Source organism: Epinephelus moara, chromosome 3 (genome assembly GCF_006386435.1).
Source record: "Epinephelus moara isolate mb chromosome 3, YSFRI_EMoa_1.0, whole genome shotgun sequence".
Lineage (NCBI taxonomy): Eukaryota > Metazoa > Chordata > Actinopteri > Perciformes > Serranidae > Epinephelus > Epinephelus moara.
In genome coordinates, this window is record NC_065508.1 from 22682159 (window position 1) to 22705150 (window position 22992).

At 41.5% G+C, this 22992-nt stretch overlaps 1 protein-coding gene across 1 annotated transcript; it reads right to left on the reverse strand.

Annotated features, from left to right (window-relative positions):
- Positions 1 to 664: 664 nt before the first annotated feature.
- On the reverse strand, positions 665 to 5203 carry pou4f4 (POU class 4 homeobox 4). The gene is made up of 2 exons (XM_050041303.1): positions 4838 to 5203; positions 665 to 3435 (listed from the first exon to the last, which is right to left on the reverse strand). The coding sequence occupies exons 1-2, from the start codon at positions 4955 to 4957 to the stop codon at positions 2512 to 2514; spliced, it is 1044 nt and encodes a 347-aa protein (XP_049897260.1). The 5' UTR covers positions 4958 to 5203; the 3' UTR covers positions 665 to 2511.
- Between the last annotated feature and the right edge of the window lie 17789 nt (positions 5204 to 22992).

Below are 22992 nucleotides of genomic sequence, written 5' to 3' on the forward strand. Positions count from 1 at the left end.
TCTACGTGCAGATACCTTGGTTAAATCTATCTATTTTTGTTTATAACAGACTTTCTGTTTTTTTGCTTTACAAGTTTTCTAACTCTGAAAAGCAGTGTCTCTTTATCGGCTCCGCCCTCTGAGCTTTCTGCCTCAGAGAAGCGTTTGCTCCAGCTAAAAGCATCAGATACGAGGCCCTGCCTGCGTATTCCTTCATATGATAGAGCCGTGGAGTCTTCATAGCAGGCAAAGCTGATCAATATTTGAGTCACTCAAGTATCAAATCCTATTCATCACCGCTGGGAAGCAGCTTTCAGACGGACCTCCTTCACCTCCAGGCTTCTCCTGTTTCAGAGCAGCAGCTGCTCTCCTCACGCGCACAAACACACCGACTGTATCCAAGAGACTGAGACACAGACGGGCTGCTGCTCCAAGCTCAGGTTGCAAAGTCCATTAAAGCGAGAGAAAAAAAAAGATTATTAACACCTCTATCAGCAAACAAGGGCCTAATCTGCGGTGTGATGGTGATAAAAATCTCACCAAAGGTATCGATTTATATGCAAAGAATATATATATATATATATTTTTTTTTAAAAAGATTTCTATAAGACGCCCCAAACCTGCGATTTTGTATACTTCCATTTTAATTTTCCCCAAAGAAAGGCTGTGAGAGAATGAAGTAAAACGTGCACGGTTTATTTCAGCTTCTGTCGCTTACACAGACACATTTAAAGCACACTTTCACAAATGAAATATGTTTTTTTTTTTCTCCAAAATAAATTAAGTTCAAATAAATAATAAGGGCAATATAAAGAAAATAAAACACGTGTTGAAAAAATATGTATAAATAAGGCCGACTATTTCCCTTCATCGGAATATCTACAAAGTGCGCTCCATAAAGGTGTCAGTGATAATAATAATAATAATAATATGCAAATGATTAATTTCCATGAGGACACAAAGGGGGGAGATAAACAACTTAATAATAATAATAGTAATAATAATTTGATTGTCAAAGCATCCTTGCAGTGAACTTGAACATACAACAGGTTTACACATCAGTGAGTTCTCTATAGGCCTAATTCACCATTAAACCGGTGGAAGAGGAAGAAAAATAAATAAAAACACATTAAAAAACAAACAAAAAATGAACCTACTCGTCTTTTTTTTTTTAGCGTGTGTGTGTTTTTAAATCACCATGAACGTGCCAACACTTGCGTAATGAGGTAGCCACACAGCTATACCGTGTGAATGTGTGTATTCGTGCGTGTGTTTTGTGTGTGTGTGTGTGTGTGTGTCTCTCTCTCTCTCTCTCTTCTTCTTATTGCAATGCAGTCACTTTTTGGAGGGGGTTGTTTTCATATTTGTGGAGCCATTTACGCACAGAAAACACCCCCTCACGAGTCAACCATGCAATTACAGTAGTTATTGTGCCTCATAAATCAGCCACAGACCAACATGTTTACGCGTCTTTGCGCGATCTGTTCCCCAAAAACTTGCTGAATTCCCGACAGAAACAAACACCTGGGAGAAAAGACAGCGAAAATTCAATAGCCTACATTTCAATGAGCTTTTTCCACACAAGGAGGTGCAACATATTCACAAATATGTACAATGATAAATATAAAAAAGCTATTCCGACTAATTCGATTCCCGTCATTATTATGCGTATTTTTTTGTACAATAATTGCCATATGAATGAATGGGACGGAGCATTGTTCCCCTTCTTTTTCTGCCACCGTGGTGATCACCTTCTCCCGTGTCTCGGAGAGCATTCTGTGGAGAAGCATACACATTTGAGAGTCTCAAGTTTTTGGACAGGGTCTCAGTCTTTCTCCCAGTCCCGGTGCTCCGTCTCCACTGTCAGATTTTTATTTTTTAAAAAAAGGTACACCGTTGAATCCGGTTGTTTGTGAAGCTGCGTGAGGCTGAACCTTCCCAGAAACAATGAAAGCAGTTCCCGGTGATACTAAGTGGAGATTAGTCGTCAGGTGTCCAACATCCAAACCTCTCAGCGTCTCTACAATACAGCTGAAACACTCCAGAGACGCATATGTGCTTCCTAAAGCAAACCGCTGCTGCCTGTGTTGAATACTTTCTGTGAAAAAAAAAAGTTTCCACAACTGGGATTCTGGCACTGGTGCAAAAACAGGACTGTGGATGCTGCTCCTTTGCACGGTGGACAACACTGGAGTTCATCTTAACAAGACATTTAGTCCATTAGTTAGTCAGAGAAGTAACGAATTCAGCCATGAGGTTTCATTTCAGGAATTCTTGAAAACAAAAATCACTTAATGAGCTATTTAAGGGGAAAATCGACTCGTTAAGAGATTAAATGACTTGTTAAGATTGGTATATTATTTTAAGTGCGCGCCTACAGGGCCCTGGCTGTGTGGCAAACAGGTCCAGCTCCAGTCACAACAGGCACAACGGTGTACCTTGTTTTATTTTCTGACAGTGTGCAGCAGCAGCTTGTCTCTGATTTGTCTTTTTGTAAACGGAGCAGAGACCCGCAGGTTTCCCCGCAAGCTCTTAGTGCGTCGCAGAAAACTTCATTCGTTTCTGCTTTTGCCTCTGATTGCAAAACCAAACCCGGACCACGTTCTTTTTCAGGTCCAGTTTCTCGGCGATTGCAGCGATCTTCTCCGACGAGGGCCTCGGCTGCACGGCGAAATAAGCCTCCAGGGAGCGCTTCTCCGGGGCCGCGATTGACGTTCGTTTCCTCTTTTTGTCGCCCCCGTTGAAGATCTCCGGCTTGGACATCTTCTCCCTCTGCGCCCGCTCCGCTTCCTCCAGCCAGGCCTCCAGGATCGGCTTAAGGGCCACCATGTTGTTGTGCGACAGCGTCAGGGACTCGAACCTGCAGATGGTACTCTGGCTCAGACACCCGACACCGGGGATCTTAAGGTTGGCTAGAGCCGAGCCCACGTCCGCCTGGGTCACCCCGAGTTTGATCCGCCTTTGTTTGAACCTCTCGGCGAACGACTCCAGCTCCCGGGGATCGGGCTCCGAGTCTAAGCCGCCGGACCCCAGGGAGCTGTGGGGCAGCGCGTGCGGGTGCATGTTCATGGACTGTTGATGGTGGTGGTGCTGCATGTGGTTGATGGCCGACATGTGGGCGGCGTGGGCGGTGTGCGAGGCCGTGGAGCAGACGTCCGAGCCGGGCATGCCTCCCAGGGAGATGCCGGGTGTGAGGTGGTCCAGCAGGTCGCCCTCCAGGCCCTGTGCAGGTTGGTGGTGCGCCGGGTGGTGGTGGGAGGTGAGCACCGATGGGTGGTGCAGGTGCGCGGAGGAGGAGGTCGGGGTGCAGGTCATGCTGGTCATGGTGGTCATGGTGTGGTAGGTCGCGTCTGGTTTGAACGGATGGCTCTTCTGGGCCACAATGTCCACAGCGGCCAGAGCCTCGGCTCTCTGCAGCAAAGTCTCATCAAAGCCGGCGAAGATGTTCCCCTGAAGCTGAGAGGAGAGAGTCAGGCCGGTTAGAGCAGGAAATGGGACAGAAATGAACACACTGACTTCATGTAATCACAATTAATCAATTAAATTTCTCCAGTGCGCCTTCACCATGCAACCTTAAGATCATCTTAAATGTGGATTATTTTTCTTTGTAAAGACTTTCATGTTTAAATCTGTGGAAAATATTAGAAACAATCAACATTTTTTTAATTAATTCAATTCAAATAATTCAAATAAAGAGCCAGTGTAAAAGAAAAAACTAAAGTCTGCTCACAAAACGAAAAAAATAACGATTAATTTAATATCAGGTGAAGTCATTCATTTTTTACACATTAAATATAACAACATTTTGTATTATTTCACAGCATTTTCTACCTGCGAGTCAAACTATAAAAATCAAGATGTAAATCAGCTTTCTAAGCGTTGATATTTTAGGTTACATCTCAGCTATGTACAGGGGTTTCCACAGATTCAATACACACATAACAAAATTAATTTTCCTGCAACTTCCACTAAACTTTGTTTCTAACTTCTCAGACAATCCAACGCAGCTTGGACATCACTGAATCTGCCCAACGCCCAGAAAGTGTGTCAGCGTGGATGGATATTCATTTAAAATTAATATTTACGATCTCCTGAATAATTTCTGCGGACAATGAAATGAGACGAGTTTGAATATGAATGGGACAATATGAGATAACACGCGCTTAGAGAATCCACGCCGCCTCTTTTTCCGCTTCCTCCTTCATCTTTTATCTTCTCTGACTTTTAGCAGCATCACTCACACTTGGCCTGAATGCAGGATTTGGGTTCCCAGAGAGGCGTTTGTGCGTCTTTACGCACCGACTTCCTGCCTTGAGCAACTAGATTGGCTTGGCTCCTGTGTTGCCCTCTTTGTGCTGCGGGTGCTTTCTGATCTATCCTGTCATATCCATGTTTCACTTGTCTCAGATATTTGATTCTTTTTTTATATTTAATCGATTTCGTTGTCTTTTATGAGTTACAGTTTCGTTTTGTTTTTCATTTTCCCTGCTGCGTCCAAATCGAGCACTTTTCTTGTTCTCTGTTTTCTGGTGATTAAATCGGGAATTTGTGACTTTTGAAAACAAAATTAGTTTCATCTGATTTAAAAAAAATAACAGGTTCAGCTTTAGTCTCGAAAGTGATGTGGCCTCCAAATTTTAACTGAAACACATGAAGGCACATACGGGACTGTGCGTCTGTGCGCCACGTTTATCATTTAGCAGCTTGCCTCTGTAAAAGTTATCAAATGGACCTGTAACATTTTGGCAGCCATGTGTATTTTCTCCACAATTTCCTCTGAAATATTTGGAAGTTTCGTTTGCAGATGTTAGGAGCTGCAGGAAGTCAGCAGCAGCAGTGAAATGAAATTTGGACTCACCGATGGTGTGGGCAGACAGGCCCTGCGTATGGCCTCCGAGCTGGAGTGCAGAGGCGTGTATTTGGGCTCGTGGAGGATTGGGTGCATACTGAAAGGTTGCTTGCTGTTCATCGACATCATGATTGCAGAAGTGAGGGAGGGTCGTTGTCCGTCGTCCTCGTTCGGCTCCGTGTTGGGAGATTTTTCTAAAAAAGAAACGCCTCGGAGAGAAAAACCTGCCGGTTGCAGACGCTTTGAATTAAAAACTCGCTCGTGTTCGGGCGATTCGGTCACGCTCGCTTTATAAAACACAGAAACAGAGAAGGAGAGGTAACTCCTGGGCTCCTGCGGGTCTCCTCTGTCTCCTTTTCGCCTGTAAATGAGTTCTATAATAAAGATGCTCCTCGCCTCCAGCTCCTATATTGGACCACTGCCGCGCAGGCTCGTGCTCATTGGTGGATCCTCAATCCCTCCCTCTGGACGCCTCCGCCAATCAGGTGGAGCTCCCCGGATTGTACCCACGCCTCCAAGCGTGCCTGGCTCGCTGGAAAGGAGAGACAAGGAAGGCTGTTGTGTAGTTGCACTGCTGAAAAAGTATTCGTTGAAATAACTGGAAATCAACACCTGAATAAAGTGGCACTACTGACCCACACTTGGACCCAACAGGCAGCTGCACCAAGGACCCTGAAGGCAGGAAGCTGATGTCAAAATTAGACTTAAAAACAATTAAATCTGCATTAATGACCATTTAAAAGAAATATATCTTGCTCTCAGTGTCCCATAATGATCTAAACACTGCTTAATAAATATTTCCCCAAATATTTAGAGCTGTCTGAAAGTGGTTAAATGTAAATGCCTACTGGAGGCTGAGACCTGGTGATTTTGGCTTTAAAACACTCAAAGAACATGAATTATTTAATGGCACATTTAAATGTATATCTGAGGCTGTTCTGCAGCCCTCTGGCACTCAGGATCAGATGCTGAAATATCAAGACATCATTTTTAGAGTGTTGCAGAGATCCTTCAAAATGCAGCAGCAGAGCAGCAGACACATTATAGCCTACCTGTATACTGTATGTTCCTCCGCACCATGACGCGCACACTGAGCGTACAGTAACACAGTACAGTAATTCAGGCCATGGTGATGATTACGCACAGCAAATGTGATTGGAAACAGACGGGAGAAGGGTGTGTGTGTGTGTGTGTGTGTGTGTGTGTGTGTGTGTGTGTGTATGTGTGAGTTATTCAGCTCAAATTATTAATTGATGGCAGACGCGCAGGAATTCCTCCGCCTGAACCCCATTCACTTTCTTGGCAATTAATACATTAATTAATCATGCTTCATTTACTTTGTGGCTGTAGTAAGGACCCCCCCATCCCACACACACACACACACACACACACACACGCACACACACACACACGGACTTCTCTCAATTAAAGAATAAACAGGCCTGAACGGGAACTAAAGAGCACAAGCAGCAGACGATGAAATATTTACCATGAACCGAGCGGGGTCAGCGGGGCAGCAGCTTGTCAATCAAAAGCGGGATTTCCGGCGGGCAGACATGCGCGCGATAAAACGGAATAATTATCCCCAATAATCACCTAAAGGCGCTCCCCGAGGGGGGGAGGGGTCAAAGGGTGGACGGAGGGGTTGACGGAGTGGGGGTCTCCAGGTAATCCCTCTTTGTGTGTGATTATGCGGCTGTTGCTACATGTGCAATAATAATAATAATAATAATAATAGTAGCATGTTTAAATCAAAGCTGTTTACAAAGTAATATTAAAAGCATCTCTGTCTTATATTTGTGCTCTGAAACATTAATAAAAAATAAGAAAAATAGGCAATCTTTTGCTTAAAATGTTACAATCCTCTGATCTGGAATATAAAAACAACATGTTTTACATGAGGTGTCAAGGATTAATAACTTTAGGGGCAAAATAAAATATGTGTTGCCCTTAACAGACCAGAGGAAACCTACAAAGGTTGTACATAAATATTGCATATATGCACCATGGCACTGGAGGAGCACAGATTCTTCTTTAATCCTTGAATGTTTTCACAAAGGTCACATTAAGATTTTACTGTAAATTCAGAAACTCAAAGCACAAGATGAGTCTATTTATAACAACACCAGTCATTTAAATCAGATGAATCATAATGTAGGTGCCTTTGGTTCAGCAGTCTCAAACTACAAACTTCATCACTGCACAAATTCTGGCATATGTGACCAAAACTATGTGACTGTGAGGAAGACTTCTTTTTAGCTCATGTAGCCTCTGTTGAGGAATCCATTGCCTTTCTTGTGCACTTTCATCTTTGTTTGTTGGCCATTAAAATGTACCAACTGAGTTCTAAACATTGCAGATATAAACTGAAACAAAAATTCTGAACAAACTGCACACTTACTCATACATGTTTTGCAACAGGTGCATTTTCCTTTCGACTTTATCGAGATACTTTTATCAAAGCAAAATCAAATCATTTTTTATTTACAAAGCATATTCATACAAAGTAATCTCAATGCGCTTTTACATACATGTTTGAATTAAAAACAAATTAAGTCCTGAGAGTAATTCCTCCCTAGCCCGCCCACCTGCACAGACATACCCAAGCACACATCCCCAGAAGAAACACCAGAGCGGGGAAGAAGAGACAGAGAGAGAGAGAGAGAGAGAGAGAGAGAGAGAGAGAGAGAGAGAGAGAGAGAGAGGCACTAACTATTCATAGGCCTGGGATAACAGGTAGGTCTTAAGATTGACTTTAAAGGATGACACAGCTGCAGAGAATCACAGATCATCAGGCAGTTTGTTCCAGAGAGTGGGACCATAATGACTGAATGCACATTTTGGATCATAGGCACAGACAGGAGATCAGTGTCTGATGATCTGAGGTAGGAGTGAGAGAAATGAAATCAGTGAGAGCTAAGGAGCTAACAAAACAGACTTTTATTCTGACCAAATTAAAGACATTTTTCAATTTTTTACAATTCAGGAAATTGTGTGTTTGATGCTCAGGACTCTCAAACCCTTCGTTTCATATGTGTTCCCCCAGTGTTGAAACAAAACCTTTGCCCATGAGGGGTGATTAATTGTCCAGCATCCTGGATGTTGTTGGACTGTATACTTCTGATCTGTGCTTCATGATTAGCCCAAAAATAATGTTTGAAAATGTGAGTCCTTATCAAGGTCAAGGTTGCTTTTATTGACCTTTGAAGGAGACAACTGCCTGGTACATAAACTGCAGGTATCCTAACACATAACACAAAAAACCCCACAAAAAATGATGCTTACATTTGTAAATAACTACTTAAATTGATTAAATATGATTTTCTGTCATGAGCTAAGAAGTCTTTTTAACTTTTATTTTCAACCTAAATTATGAACAAAAGATGAATGATTTTCTAGTAACCACTGAGGGTTTACGCCTTTTAAAAATAACAATGTATTGGGAGAAAAAGTCAGAAGAATCATAACCCCCAACATTAAATGCATGATGACTGTTTCATGGTTCTCCTGACAGTAGCAGCTGAAGGTGCATCAGGCCGGACTGTGTTAGGTCTTGCTCCGGCTGTAACTCTGCCTCTCGGTCTGCTGTCCTGGTTGAAACTCCAGCTCACCGGCTCACCGGCTCGCCGACAAAAAGAGCAGCAGTGTCGGTGTCAGTCAGCAGGAAACCTGAGCGAGGCCCATTGTCCTGCTGTAGTCACGGCCCTCCAGAGGGTCCCCAGCACCCGCTCATCAAATATACATCACCCGCCTCTGCTGGGACGCCGGCAGGCAGGACGCTCCTCTGGGAAGGCGACACCGGACAGACAACATGCAGGGAGTCCAGCTGGGGTGGGAGGGAGGAGAGAAAGAGAGGATGAAAGGATGGAGGAAAAGAGAAGGGAGGGAGAAAGAAGAGAGAAGCAGTCAGGATAGAGGACGTTCAAACTTTAAGGTCATGGCTTATTTCAGGACAAAATAATTTCAAGGGGATTTATTTGAAATTGGACTGGAATTAGTTTCACTGCACAACTATGTAATCATTATTTGTTTTCTGTTTATTATGAGTAAGATTAAACATAAATATCAGTCAGGAACTCTGAAATCCAGTGTCCTGTGAGGAATGTATTCAAATGTATTTGTTTGATTTGTTAATTAAAAATTAAAGTCATGATGTTTCTGTGACTTTAAAAGCATCCTGTCAAATTCACCTAAGATGATAATGATGATAATATATGATGTAAAGTAATAATAAAATGTTTGCAGTGGTAGCTGAGTGGGCACCACAGAGCTTTGTCGTTTTGACATGATAACAATACAGCGTGTTTTGGGGTTCAGATGACATCGCCCATGACTCGCCCATGAGCAGGTAATTTGTGGTGCCCCCTACAGGTGACGCCGCCCTAGGCTTTTGCCTATACTGCCTATGTCACTGTGGCCATATCATGAAGTCTTGAATAGTCAGAATTCAAAGTAGATAACAAAATCACAGAAATAAACATTCCCCACATGTTTTAAAAGGTTTTGTTTGGGCGCTTTTCAAAATAAGAGGGTAAAACAATGTACTGAATGTATGAACTGGAGTGAAAAACTAATCAACAGAGACAGAAATGTCTATTGAGGAGCTTACTGTTTACAAAAACACTTCTAGCAAACCTAAATTGATAAGACAGTTTTTTCCCCTAAGACAACAGAGGAGCCATGTGTTTATCATTTTGTACATTTACAGCACTCTATGGGGCCTGTAAGGAGTGTCATTGACTACAAGACCCATAAGCCATTGGGCCAATTACTGCTATTTATTGGCTAAGGTTCTTTAAAATGAGGGAGGGCCTTTGTTTTAATACAGACCCTTGTAGGCTATTGAGGTCAAAGCAACAGCATTGGAAGCTCCTATTGGCTCAAGTGAGGTGTCAATCAAAAGGTCAGGAATTTGCCATCATTTTGACAATGAGGAGACCACATATTTATATGCAAATGGAAGAAATTATGGATAATACGTGGAAAAATATGAACATTTGAAATGATTCGACAGCAGTTTGTGGATATCTATGGATGTAATAATGTGTTTGGACTAAATATTTTGCTGGGTTTCGATTGTCTCAACCTCTGGGACTGTATGAAGTTTGCATGACTGCATTTTTGTTTATATAATATCAATCTGTGGATTACAATGGGTTGAAACTTTCTGTTTGGTTTTTGTCTGACAGGAGTGTTTATTGAACCTGCTGTGGTGGTTGTATCTATAAATGGTTTGCGTCAATTGAGCAGCAAGCAGCGTAGCTTTCGAACAATAGGTCATATGAGTAAAACACTCTAACAACAGCAAATACAGCAGTTGTTTACATATTATCATCAAATAAAACCTAACAAGGGCCCATGGATGGGCCATCAGATTTTTAAACCATGTATTTATAAATATACTAAATTGTATTCTGCCTGTGTAGATATGTACATGAATTCATATTTATGTCCTTTACATATGTACAGTAGGCTATATATGGATGTTAAAGGAAAAATTGAAGTCAAATTTTGTAGTTAGGTTATGTTCCACCACGAGCCTCAATAGTCAGTCCGGATATCTTCCAATGAAAACGTAAATTTAGGTACAGTTCCATCCACAAATGTTATATGCATATTAAGAGTTGAGGACATGAAGATTAACAGCTGAAGGTGCAACTTCTCCAGTCGGATGCATTGATGACCATTGTTGAAGAAGGGGTTGTAATAGATGAATGTATATAATCATAATGAATTTAACATAAATAAAAGAGCACCAATCAAACCTCATATAATAGGAAACCAGATGAAAAATATGATGGACATGTGGCATTTATGTTTGTTAAAGTTATTGTTTTACATTCCAACACATGTTTTTGTCTGCTGACACTTTTCATTTGTCTCTTAATACGAGCAGAAGCTACAGAGGGCCTTAAACTCACATGCTTCATGGATTATTTGTTTCCAAAGCATTTGTTGCATTTTGTTTTTATTAACACACCAACCTTTCTATCTCACCAAGCATAGGTTTCTCTATGAAAAAGTGTATAAAAACTGGATGTAAACACACTTAATGCCCCTTGGCATATATCCAAGAAGTCTCTGAATCTCTTCTGGAGCAGAGTATCTTCATATGATTTGTATGATCCATCCATCCATCCATCCATTTTCATCCACTTATTGCATGGGCAGCAGGCAAAGTAAGATATTACAGGTCCCTCTCCTCAGCAACATTTTCCAGCTCATTCTGGGGGATCCTGAGGCATTCCCAGGATTCCTAATCCTTCCAGCATGTTATGGGTCTAACAGGCGCCCAAACCATTTCAACTGGCTGCTTTTGACAGGAAAGAGTAGTAGCTGTACTCCGAGCTCCTTCCAGACATCTGAACTCCTCACCCTGTCTCTAAGGCTTGGCCCAGCCACCTTCCAGGGGTTCATATGATATCTTACCTAGAGATATGCACATGGTTTGTATGATATGACTTTTCAGCATCATATCTTGCTAGTTACCCAATGACAATGTGAACTGACATCACCCACGAAACGTAAAAAAATTACTCAATGCTGACTTTTAGTTTCATACAGGACATGAACCCAGGTCTTCTTGGTCCAAACCTCCCCACACAGACTTTGTTGCTCTTTATCCTATGTGACCTGATTTCTTCTTCCGCTCTCATTATATGAGGGTGAACAGCCTGCAGCGCATTGGTCACATGATCACAGCCTCCAGGCTCATGATTACACGGGTCACAAATGAATTATAGTACATAACTTTTTGTTGGTATAACAGCGGATGATTTGGCACTGAAATTCAACTAAAGTGTTTTCCTTGTTTGGGTGTTTGTAGCATTGCAATGTGTGTGTATGAGATGAGTGTTTGTGTGTAGGTGTACTAAAGACAGAGAAAAAAACAGTTTATTTGTGTGTATGAACAACATACGTGCATGTGTGTCTATGGTATGTACAGCTATGCATGGGTAACTGTGTGTTTGTGTGTTTAAAGTGCAGGATGGACTCTGAGGGATCAAACATCCGGCGAAGCTTTCAGCGAGCAGAACATGGCCGCCACACTGCGTATTTCTGCCACATTTAGCAAATGGACACTGAAGTGCAGCCTTCCGCCGACATCCACCACGGTCTGAAGCTCACCTCCTCGCGTCGCCCTTGCCTCCTCCTCTCCTTCCCTTCTTTTCTGTTCACTCTTGTCCTCCTTTACTCCGCCTCTCTGCTTCTTCCAGCTCTGAATTATTGATAGTGAGTAAAATCTGACGTTGTAAACTTTGCGACCATTCACCAAATCAGCCTCCGCTTCTCACCGAGGGGGCCCCGCCGAAGGGTAGGCGGTGTCTAACCACACACTTTTAATGTAATTGCCTGTAGAGTTCCTTGTAAATATTTCATTGTCTGCCAGTACAAATTAAAGACACGAGGCTGGAAGGAAAGGTTAGTTGGTTCGCTCGGGGAGAGATTCTCAGCACTTTACCTGCGCCTGCAGGTTTGGAAAAGTGTTATTTTTAATCTCCTTTCCTTGAGGAAACACACTGAGAGACTGTGGTAGACTGTCCTTCTGCATGACTTAGCTTTGACTGATGATACCAAAGTCATCCATGTGTCACCAGTAGATCATCATGCTGTGTAGAATGATGGTAGATGAATTCCATGACCTAAAAAAAAAGTGAAAAAAAAAGAAAAGAAAACTTGAGCTCTAAAGCTACATGATGGTCTTAAATTACATGCAGCTGTGCGTCAGTTTGATTGAGTGCAGGGACCATCAACCAATCACTAACACATGGTTGATATCATGTTTGTGTCCTGTGCATGTTGTGTTTTGCCTACTTTTATTGGTATTGGTAGGAGCAACAGTAAGAGTACTCATATTACAGACAACATAATGTTCAAACTTTCACGCTAATCTTTTAACAATTTTGTCCTTGAGTATTTGTATCTTTTACAGAGCTTTACATACACACATAGACTTAACAGAGAGTTGTCCACGAATCCACAGATGACCGTATGATAGTTGAATACAAAATCCTCAAAGGTCTGGGCACTTTGCTTCCAGGCAATCAACTCACTAATCAGCTGCAAAAGCACACAGCTTGTGATCAATTAATCAACCAGGGAAGGCTTTGTCACTTGAGGCCTGATGCCAAAATTATCTGATAAAAAAACAACTATCAAATTGTCATGGAGGATCTTTCCATCTCAGTCTTAGGGTGCTTTCAGACCTAGAGTTCTTTTGTTTTGGTCTGAATCAGGGACTAATTTCTTTCCAAGGTTACAAAATTGCTTAATTGCCTAGAGTTGGTTCATGTTCTCACGGCATTTATCAGTGGACTGGATTAAAAGCCTTGCACGAGAAAGCTGCTCTTAATTGGTCAGAATTTCCATGTGGGAAAAATCCAGGAAGTAAACAAAACGTTGAAGAAGAGTACACTTGCAAGATGAATGTGACACTTTCTAATGTCACAATGGAGGGACAACTACACAGGCTGACTTTAGCGCTGCTCATCGTGAACTATATTGCTGTCATTGTTCATTTTAGTCAAACCATACAGTTTGAAAACGAGGCGCGGCTCCAACTAGAAAACAATGTTTTGATGCATTGGATGTGCTGAATGTGCATATTAAGGCAGTACAGGAGGAGGTGCACATTAATAATCCTCCAGGACTGTAACATGCTCATGTTTAACCCAAACAATGTGTCAGGTGACTACAGTTGGTTCAGATCCAGGTTGGAACACGTTCTCACCACAAACAAACCGCACCAGAGTTCATTTGTAACCAGACCGAGACCACCTCTTCAAGAAGGTCTCAGTCCGGTTGTTTTGGTGCACACCTGAGTGTGATTGCTGTGTTTGCACCTGCCCAAACGAACCTCACTTAGGGGGCAAATGAACTTGAGTTAAGCACCCTTAATCTCTATAAATATCTGCATAGGTTAATCAGAATCTGTGGGCAACAGCACAACATTTTGGTATCAGAAGCGATCTGGTTTCCGTTTGTAGTCACAGTAGTGTTGACAAATCACATTCCAGGGTAGGTAAATGGTCTATGTAGAGAGCAAAAAAGTTAGAATGCAGTGGTAGAAATTGTATCTCAGAACGCACTGGCTATCGTCTGATCTAATTTAGCTTTATATTATAATTGTCTGCATTCCTATGCAGATATGTATTTATTAAGATTAGCCAAATGATCTTCACATAGAAGAGGAAGTCTTGACTTGGGTATCTGCTGGCTACACCTGGCTAAGGTTTTAGTCATAAAACCATAATTAATTTGCCCTACCAACAATCCTTCTACAACCTTAACCATACCACTGGTTGCCAAGTGCAGATTGTAGAAGTGAGAATTTGAAAAAAACATTGGCATTGGATGTAATTCGGGGCTTTGCACAATCTTTCACTATCGGTATTCTTATCAGGCAACAAGGCTGTGCAACCATGACGTAAACCTTTCCCATAATCCTGTTTTAACACTGAAGGCAAAACCTGGGTGCAATATTGTCTAGATAATTTAGGCCTCTCCCCGTCGTGGTTTTTATGTGTGAGGTGTGAAGTGGCCAATCCTTTTAGTTAACTGAGAGTTAATGGTAGGATTAAGAGGGTTTACTTTTACTTGATACTGTTTGGAAACAATTTAATTTTAACCCCGCACCTTGTATTTCCAGTGTTATTTTAGTTGCTTTATATTTATGATAGAGTCTCCAAACAGTCTGGCCATGCTCTATGCTCCAACCTGTAGCTGAAGGGGTTGTTACCGACATCTCTAACTCCATCTAATATGTGGCATTTTTGGCTGTCAGGTTGTTTGCGTCTTTGACTGCTCTCACCTCACATACTGCTGGGTTTTGCTCTTGTGCTTGCGTATTTGTTCGTCATCATGGTAGATGACTTTCTTATTTCTTATTCACGGTTTCTGCATTTTTCATGGTTACACCTTCTATTATCTCCACCTCTTCACGTGCCTCTCCCTCTCATCTCTTCTTTTTTTCTAATCTGATGTTGTGTCTGTCCAAGTGCTGCAACTGGCCTGCTGATGGGAAAAAGAAAGAGCAGAAGAAGAGAAGAGGGAGAGAAAAACAGTGAGCAAGAAGCAGAGATAGGGTATGACAGAATGAAAGAAAGACAGACAGTAAATGAGACAGAGAAAGAGAGAAGACATATTTTGGATCAATAGATTAACTGAGTGCTCATGTATTATGCATCTGAGCCCTGCAGCACTTGCACATAAAGGGAATGTTGGGCAGGATTGGCGTGTAAAAGCTTTATAACCGCGGGCCTGTTTACTCTGAGTGTACAAGGGGACTGCTGTCATGCCGAACCGAACCGAGATGAGACAGGATCCGCCTGGAAACAAATCTAAACCTACCGCCCAGCAACATGAAGCCAGGTTCAACGTGTACCTAAACAAGGATGCTAAAATTCATATTGAATATACATATATACTTGTTACACTATATAAACCTATAATCAAAATACAGCTCGGATGTTTAAACTCAAAGACAACAATACAACCAAAGTCCCTAATTGTGAAATGATATGGAAACATTAGATCCTGCATGAAAATGTTAAAATAAATCTGTCTTTGTTTGTGTTTTATGCCAAAAAATTAAAAGTCACACAGGCAATTACTGTCAGACAGAGAAGACTTCAGGCCAGCTGAACAACATCTTAATTAGAGTGATTGGGCAGGGCGCTTTGACTCTGAGGCAGGTGTGATTGATTTCTTCTCTCCTGTTGTGTGAACACATAAAAGAACTTTGAACCTGACTGTGCAGGTTGCATTTGTAAAGGAACAAACTGAGTTCACAGGGTTGTCATGAGCTAAATCAGTGTTGAGAATCACATTATGTTCAGACTCAACTTGGCATGATAAGGAGCAAACACTTGAGATAGATGTAAAAAGATACTTACTGTGCGAATTTTAAAATACGAAGTCTAAAAATGCAGTTTGAGGCAAAATTGTCTTCTATGTGCAAAATCAGAATAATATGGAAAATCTTTACCTTTGTTTGCTCATTTACATATATTACATATAATCTCCAAAAGCTGGTAAAAAAAAACCCGAATTTTTTTATTAGACCTACATTTTGTAAAATCTTTTCTTTGTCCATGCTGTGACCTCAAGCTGTTAACAGAGAAAGAAAAACTTTCCAAAACACATCAGATCTTTGAGTCTTCCATCTAACCCCAAACAGATTCCTCTTTCCATTATTTCTATTTTTGTGTAATCCCTCTGTCTGTGCCCACCCTGACATCCTGCTTCAACAGGGAGACATCACATGAAGAAAACAGGATGCTCTCAAAGTGCTGTTTCTCTGGAAATTTCAGTCCATATTTTAGCAACATTTTTGCGTCATGTTACTTCTGCAAACACAGCCAAGTGTTTTTTGGAATTTTGCATCAGGCAAACATTTGCCCTGTGCTAACAGATGTGTGAGCTAACAAACTGGGGAAAGCAGCTATGGCTAAGTTGGTTTGTGGTAAAGTAAAGCTGATAGCTGAATTCAAGTGATGTAATGACGGTGAACACAGAGGTTTCATGCTCTGAACCAGCGTGAACCAAGACAGCAACACTCAATTATTTTTCATCATTTTACCGCTCCACCCCTGACATTGTTTACTTTCCACAATAAAAGACACACTTGGATTACTCTGAGCATTTTGCTAAGAAGCAGCTCAACAAAACAGCTGTCACAAAGACATATCTTCCAAATTTACCATGCAGTTCTATGGCTTCACTCATTAATCTCCAAGGCCTCTCCTTGTCAGAGATCGGGTTCAAATCTGGAACCCTCTTGCTGTGAGGCGACAATGCTAACCACTGCACTACTGTGCCGCCCACCAAATATTAAAATAAGCTCCACAGTAGCCCGTGCCATATAATGAGAAAAGAAAGGGGATAAAAGAAGTGCTGCAAAGCTATTATAAGGGATTAACAAGAATTTATTCACCTCTGGTCCAGTGAGCCGGAGTGAACTCTGACCTTTTAAATGCAACATCAGGGGTCTGCACATCACCCTGGTTCCTCTCTCTGCTTCTCCTTTCTCCTGAGCTGCTTGACAGCGAAGTCCCAACACTCCACAGAGGGCCAGGCATCAAACAGCTCAGCCCTCAGAGCATTTCCCCAGAGAGCCACCACGTTCATTTCCATACAAACAAAATCCTCAGCTCCTCTCTCCTCTGTACTACAAGAATAGAGAGCAGTCAAACAAAGGGAAAACACGTAAACAAACAAAATGATGTATGAACATGTCACTGGGACGAGGGGGAAATAACAAGGATTAGAAGAGTATCTATGTATGTAAATTAAAATTAATCTTTTTTTTTTACTTCTGTCTCTGGTGTTTGGGACTGGAGGGAGCAGCAGGAAAAGAGATGGTGATACTCATAAAAATCAGAAAAAAATGTGTCAATGCTATTTGAAGAAGCTGCATAGAAGCTTTGTTTCAACTCTGCTCCCAAATGTAGCTCTGATATGATGACAAGTAAAATAACCTTCAAATGGTACAACGACAAGGCTGCTGTCGGGGAAAGAATGACAGTAAGATGGACAGAGAGCTCCAAAATTTCTGGATCTTACATTTCCCATAATGCAAATCAGTTTAATATTTTCACTGGACCCTCCATGCACAGTTTTTTTTAAGGGTTTTCTGTTATAAATTTGACAAAAGTAGACTGACCTTTGCTTTTAGACTTGAGTTCCCCTTAAGTAGTTACACTGCACTGTACACGCTTGGCTTTGAGGCTGGTAAAATAATTTAGGGTCTTTTCACTCCTGAAAGTCTCAACCAAGGTCTAAATCAAGGTTCACATTTCTGTTACATTGTATACATTTGATCCAGTTGGTTTGATTTTACTTTGCAATAATGCCAAGTGCACTAAAGAACTATACATGACACACCTATGTCCTGTCGACATTACCTATGTGAGCAGCATCTCCCTATGCTTGACACTGATTCGTCTGTAGACGGACTCTCCCATCGGCTTGTAACCTCTCCCTCTCACTTTCTCGGAAAATGATTAAAAAGTGTCTAACTGACACTGTATAAAATCTTCTCTTCAGTGCCCCATGTGCTACCCAGCCTGTTCTCAGTCCAAAGTTGTCAAACACTAAGGCTTTGTCAGTGATTTCAGCATCAGATACCTGAATCAGTATGTAACACAGCTGGACATAAAGTTTGCCATTGTGATAATAAGCTGCTGGATGGCAGGACAGCACCTGTCACGGTGGTATGATACGCAGCCGTAGCCGGATGTTACCTTTCATGTTGTTAAGATATGCCACTGATTGTGGCAATGATACACATTGTGGATGGCATCTGGTTGGAACGCTGCTGGTAATGCCATTTAAAAGGAGCTGGAAAGTCCCTATAGTGTGGGTAGGACAGATGATGGATAGGTCCAACAAACCCCGGACTTTCACCTTGGAGCCTGGTGTTCGCTTCCTGAATGCCAAAACAAGATGTTTCTTTCTAAACCTAAGCACATGCTTTTGTTGGCTAAACCCAGTCATGTACTTTTGTTGACATCCTGGCCTGGTAGCGCATCCTGGAACGTCAACAGCAAATGCAGAAGGATACCTTACGTGTAATATGTAGACATGAAAGACCACTGACAAAGCGGCAATACGTGATGACTTGGGATGAGAATGTGTTGTGCTACTGTGGCTTATTTTGTCGTATTACATTGTTCATGGACAAACTGATGCCTACACTGTACACTTACTACCACTTGACAGCTTTACTGCTAATTGCCCTCTGCTCCAATCACCAACACCTTTCTGCATAACAATAGCCTTCCAAAACTTCCTCCAATTGGTTCAAAAGTCTTAACATTCCAAAAAATGTTTTTACACCAGAAACGAACCGAACCATGATTCAGTTTGATCTGGACCGTGACCAACTCTTTTTGTTGGACCAAGGTTCAGCTGTATGGTCCTGACTGTGGTCTGAGGGAAGTTTCACACCTGCAATTTGGGTTCATATCAAATGGACAAGTCCAAAAGTCCGGACCAAACAAGATAGGTGTGAAAGGACTTGACAGCTTTTCTTTAATGGTATCCTATCAGTGCTGGTTCTCCAACCTCGCTGTGAACAAAGGCAGTTTTGAACCATGATTCAAAAAAAAAAAAATCAATAAAACATGATGGAAGCACCTGCAAAATGTCACTGAAATGGATCAAAAGTAACAAGTTTTTTTTAAAAATTGTGGCTCATTCATTAAAGCTGATGGCTTGTTACTTCATATTTAGTAAACCCTTCCTTCAAGAAACTCTGTTTGTATACTACTAATCTGCAAAGGCAACAGGAAATGCAATGCCACATTAAATTTTTATCAGCATAATAAGGGAATGTTAATATTAATGTATCTGGCAAACTGTAGTTCATATTGGACGTTTTAGAAAATGTTTACTTCATTTGTTTTCCTTCAATATCCACTATAGTAGTAAATACCAATATCCGCTCATTGTCATAGCAGCTGTGTTTTATCACCACCTGGAATATTCAGAGCAAACAGTGCTTAAGAAATGGATGGGTCTTTATAAAGTCAATACTGATCGGTTTCAAAAAATGTCTGGATCAGCTTTGATACCAATCTGCAGCAAGAGACATTCTTGATTGCACTGATTAAAGTTCAGTGTCTTTTATTGTCCAATTTTGTAGCTTTTGTCAGATGTGTTTGTTTGGGTTCAGCGTCAGGAGAGGAGCACACTACCAAGCATTTCACAAAAAGACACATGAAAGTTGAGATGTTGTCTAAGTCAAAGCTTCTCCTTTTATTTTCTGGGCTCTTAAATATATTTGTGACCGTGGTTTAAAACATTTTTGAAGGGGTTTTAGTATGTATCATCCCACTGTGGAATTCCTTTGAGTAGATGTTGAGCCAAGCCTTACTGTGGCTAATATCATGATGGCTACAGGAACACTGAAGAAAGGAGAAACCATTTTCAAGGAGAAATGGTGAGAGAGACAGAAAACCGATGAGATGCATCTCACAGCTGGACTTTCCTATCTCTTTTTCATTTAGTGAAATATTCATCATTGCCAGTCATTGCCAGGGGCCATTTGTGTTTATTCCCTACTATATACTGTAGATCTGATGCTCATTGGCTGATCAGGCTGGTTGTGTGTTTGTGCGTACACATGATGGAGGCATACTCTGACTTCACTGTTGGCTCCTCAGTTACTTGCATTGACATTATGAAAGTAGACAAGAGAGAACATAGGCATTACTGGGTGGTACTGACTTAGGTCGGATTCAAGTTGATTTCTTGTTGACTCAAGGTCTGCAAAACCCTGGGAACCAGAAACATATTGCGAGTTCATGTTTCATTTGCTCTGGCAGATATGTCTGGTTCCTCTCCCATTCAGACACATTTCCAGCTGACCTGGCCAACGTCAGACCAATGGCATCCATTAATATGTGGCATGTTGCCGATGATAACCAACTTCTGGTGCTTAACACAAAATATGTAATGTTGTCATTTTTGGCTCGCACATTCTCATGCAGGGGATACTATGGTAAGCATAAACCTAGCTTCGTAAAGAAGAGCGCTGTTGAGGCAATTTCAAAGATAACCAAGATGGCTGCAACCAACCAAGTCTCACTCCACAGTTGTCAAAATCCAGCACTTGGGCAGTGACTTGCAGAATCAGACACTGAAGAAAAAGTCTGTCCTTTAACATCGGCACGATTCACGGCCAATCACCATTATAGTATAATGGCGCTCAGCTGTGTCAGGGGGAAACACAGTGGGACAAGAACCAAAGGTAAGGTGGCGAAAGTCCGAGTAGGGCAGGCGGGAGGGGTGATGCATGGGTCCAACAAACACCAACTTTCACCCGGCAGAATGGTGTTCGCGTCCTGTATGTTTCCAAAGCCAAACCCTGTTCTTTTTTCTTAAACCTAACCACATGCATTAGTTGTTGGAGGAAAAAAAAAAGTCAATATGCAGTGTTATACCTACGTGGTGCATTTATTTTGAAAGAGACTGTATTTAAACGTTAAATTTCCTGTGAAAACAGAAGTGTATTTAGAAAGAGGACTTGACACAGCGTCCCAGAACATCAACAACCAACACACCCAGGGTATCTTTCACGTCTTATCTGGACGTCAATATGTGACGAGGCCAGAGTGAAAATGCATTGCTGCAACTAATGTGAAACTTTCTGTCAAAGGAGTAGTTTCAAATTTTGATAGCAAAAACGACAACACTTGTCTCGTTCACAGACAAATTGATGCTACACCATCACAGCTCATCTTTCACGCTGATTGTTGGTTGTAGGTATCTTATTGCATTCCAAGGCATTTTGGTCTACAGAAACAAAACATACTGAGAGGTACCAGACTAACTTACAATGCCGGTCTGAAATATATCAGCAACAATCAAATAGATTGCTATGGAATTTTGTAAAGACATTCATGATCCTGACATTTTCGCTATGGCCAAAATGAGGTTGACATTTTTGGTTTTGTGTGAAACGTCTCGACTGTTCGTTGGATTGCCATGTAATTTAATCAATCAATCCGTGTTTTTTGTCATTTTACCATACATCCCAGTAAAAGGCAGAATGAGAGAGCATTTCTTTGTGATCAAGGTGCAACATAAGATGTATGGACTGCAAATTAAAATGGAAAAAACAATCAAATAGACAGACAATTGCACGCAATGATCTCCAAAGGGCCGCTACATCTGTTCGCACTGCCATCTCAAAATCATCACATCATCAAAAAACATCACAAACATTCAAGCTCCCATCAGGATAAATTGTAATCATTTTGGTGATCCAGTTACATTTCATCTAGCGCCACCATCAGGCTGAACATCCATGTTGCCATATACTTTGGTCTATGACAAAATACCTGGAGAACTACCTACCTTACTGCTTTATTGGAGAGGTTTCAAGATTTTGTCTTCGAGTGTGTGATGGTTGGCTGACCAATACTTGCTTAGACAGTTTACTCGTTAACCCCACTTCATCATGATGGATCCACTGGGAATTGAACCCAAAACCCTGACATTGTTGGTTTCCTGTTCAGTCAGCAACACAGAACTGTATATGAATGAATGAATGAATGAATGAATGAATGAATGAATGAATGAATGAATGAATGAATGAATAAGTATACTGTATGTGTGTGTTGTAAAAGGGGGTATTCAGGTCTCACGTATACCGCAGGGCTCCAGCTGGTGCGGGACGGGGTTGTTCTTTGTGTCCCATGTACTCCCCCCTTCCCTTGTCTTCACCCCTTATCCCCACGCACGCACACATCAACACTACCTCACCTCCCCCTCCCCATCGACTCCCCCCGTCTCCCACTAACAGGATTAGAGGACGGAAGGTGCTCGCTCGCTCGGCAGACCTCAGGACGTGTATGTATGCGAGAGACGGAGAGCAATAGAGGTGGTCTGCGTGTATGTGTGTTAGGGAGACTGGGGCTTAGTGGGGAAAATAGCCTGTCTCATGTATGTAGCTCTGATGGACCCCGAAAGCTTTGAGACAGTGGCCCCAAGGGACAAAAGACACAACTGGGACTGTGAGTCTGTCTATGTGACCATGTGTCTAAGCATGCTGTGTGTGTTGAATAAACAGAATATTCTGGATAACAAAGATTGTTCACTTTTTATTATTTCTTCATGTGCTTTCATCAGCACACTTGAAATACAAGGAATCAAATTTAAAAAGAAAACAAGATGACACCTGTAATTATAAAGAAATTAAATTAAACCCAGAGCTGCTACAAATCTGTAGTAAACAATTGTAACATAAAATAGATAGTCCAAATTTTATATTGGCTATAAAATATCAACATTTTACAAATAACATGAAACTTAAATGCCATCAATTATGAGGTGTATTTCGGTGTGTTTTGACCTTAAGATTTTAAGTACATACACCATCGGACCTGTTAGCTCATTCTGTCAAGAAGCCTTTTGAGCAAGGTGCAATACATAGCCTGCAGGTTCACATTCTCTGTCTACCTCTTCAGGGAAAATTAAATTAATTAAAACCAAAAAACAATTCAACATCCGATTCCCTTTGGCCCTCAGCTGGGGCAGCATTCGGTCGTCCCATCTGAGTCCTCTTCATGCTTGTTATGTTGACCATCCAATGAATGGCACATTGTAACAGGCAGTGTGCTTCAAAACCTGGATCAAGACGGGATGAGGACAAGGGG

Excerpts from the sequence above, each read along its gene's own strand:
- pou4f4 (XM_050041303.1), bottom strand. The coding sequence starts at position 4,957 with ATGATGTCGATGAACAGCAAGCAACCTTTCAGTATGCACCCAATCCTC. Across the intron at positions 3,436-4,837 it reads CCTGTCTGCCCACACCATCG|CTTCAGGGGAACATCTTCGC; the intron begins GTGAGTCCAAAT and ends CTCTCCTCTCAG.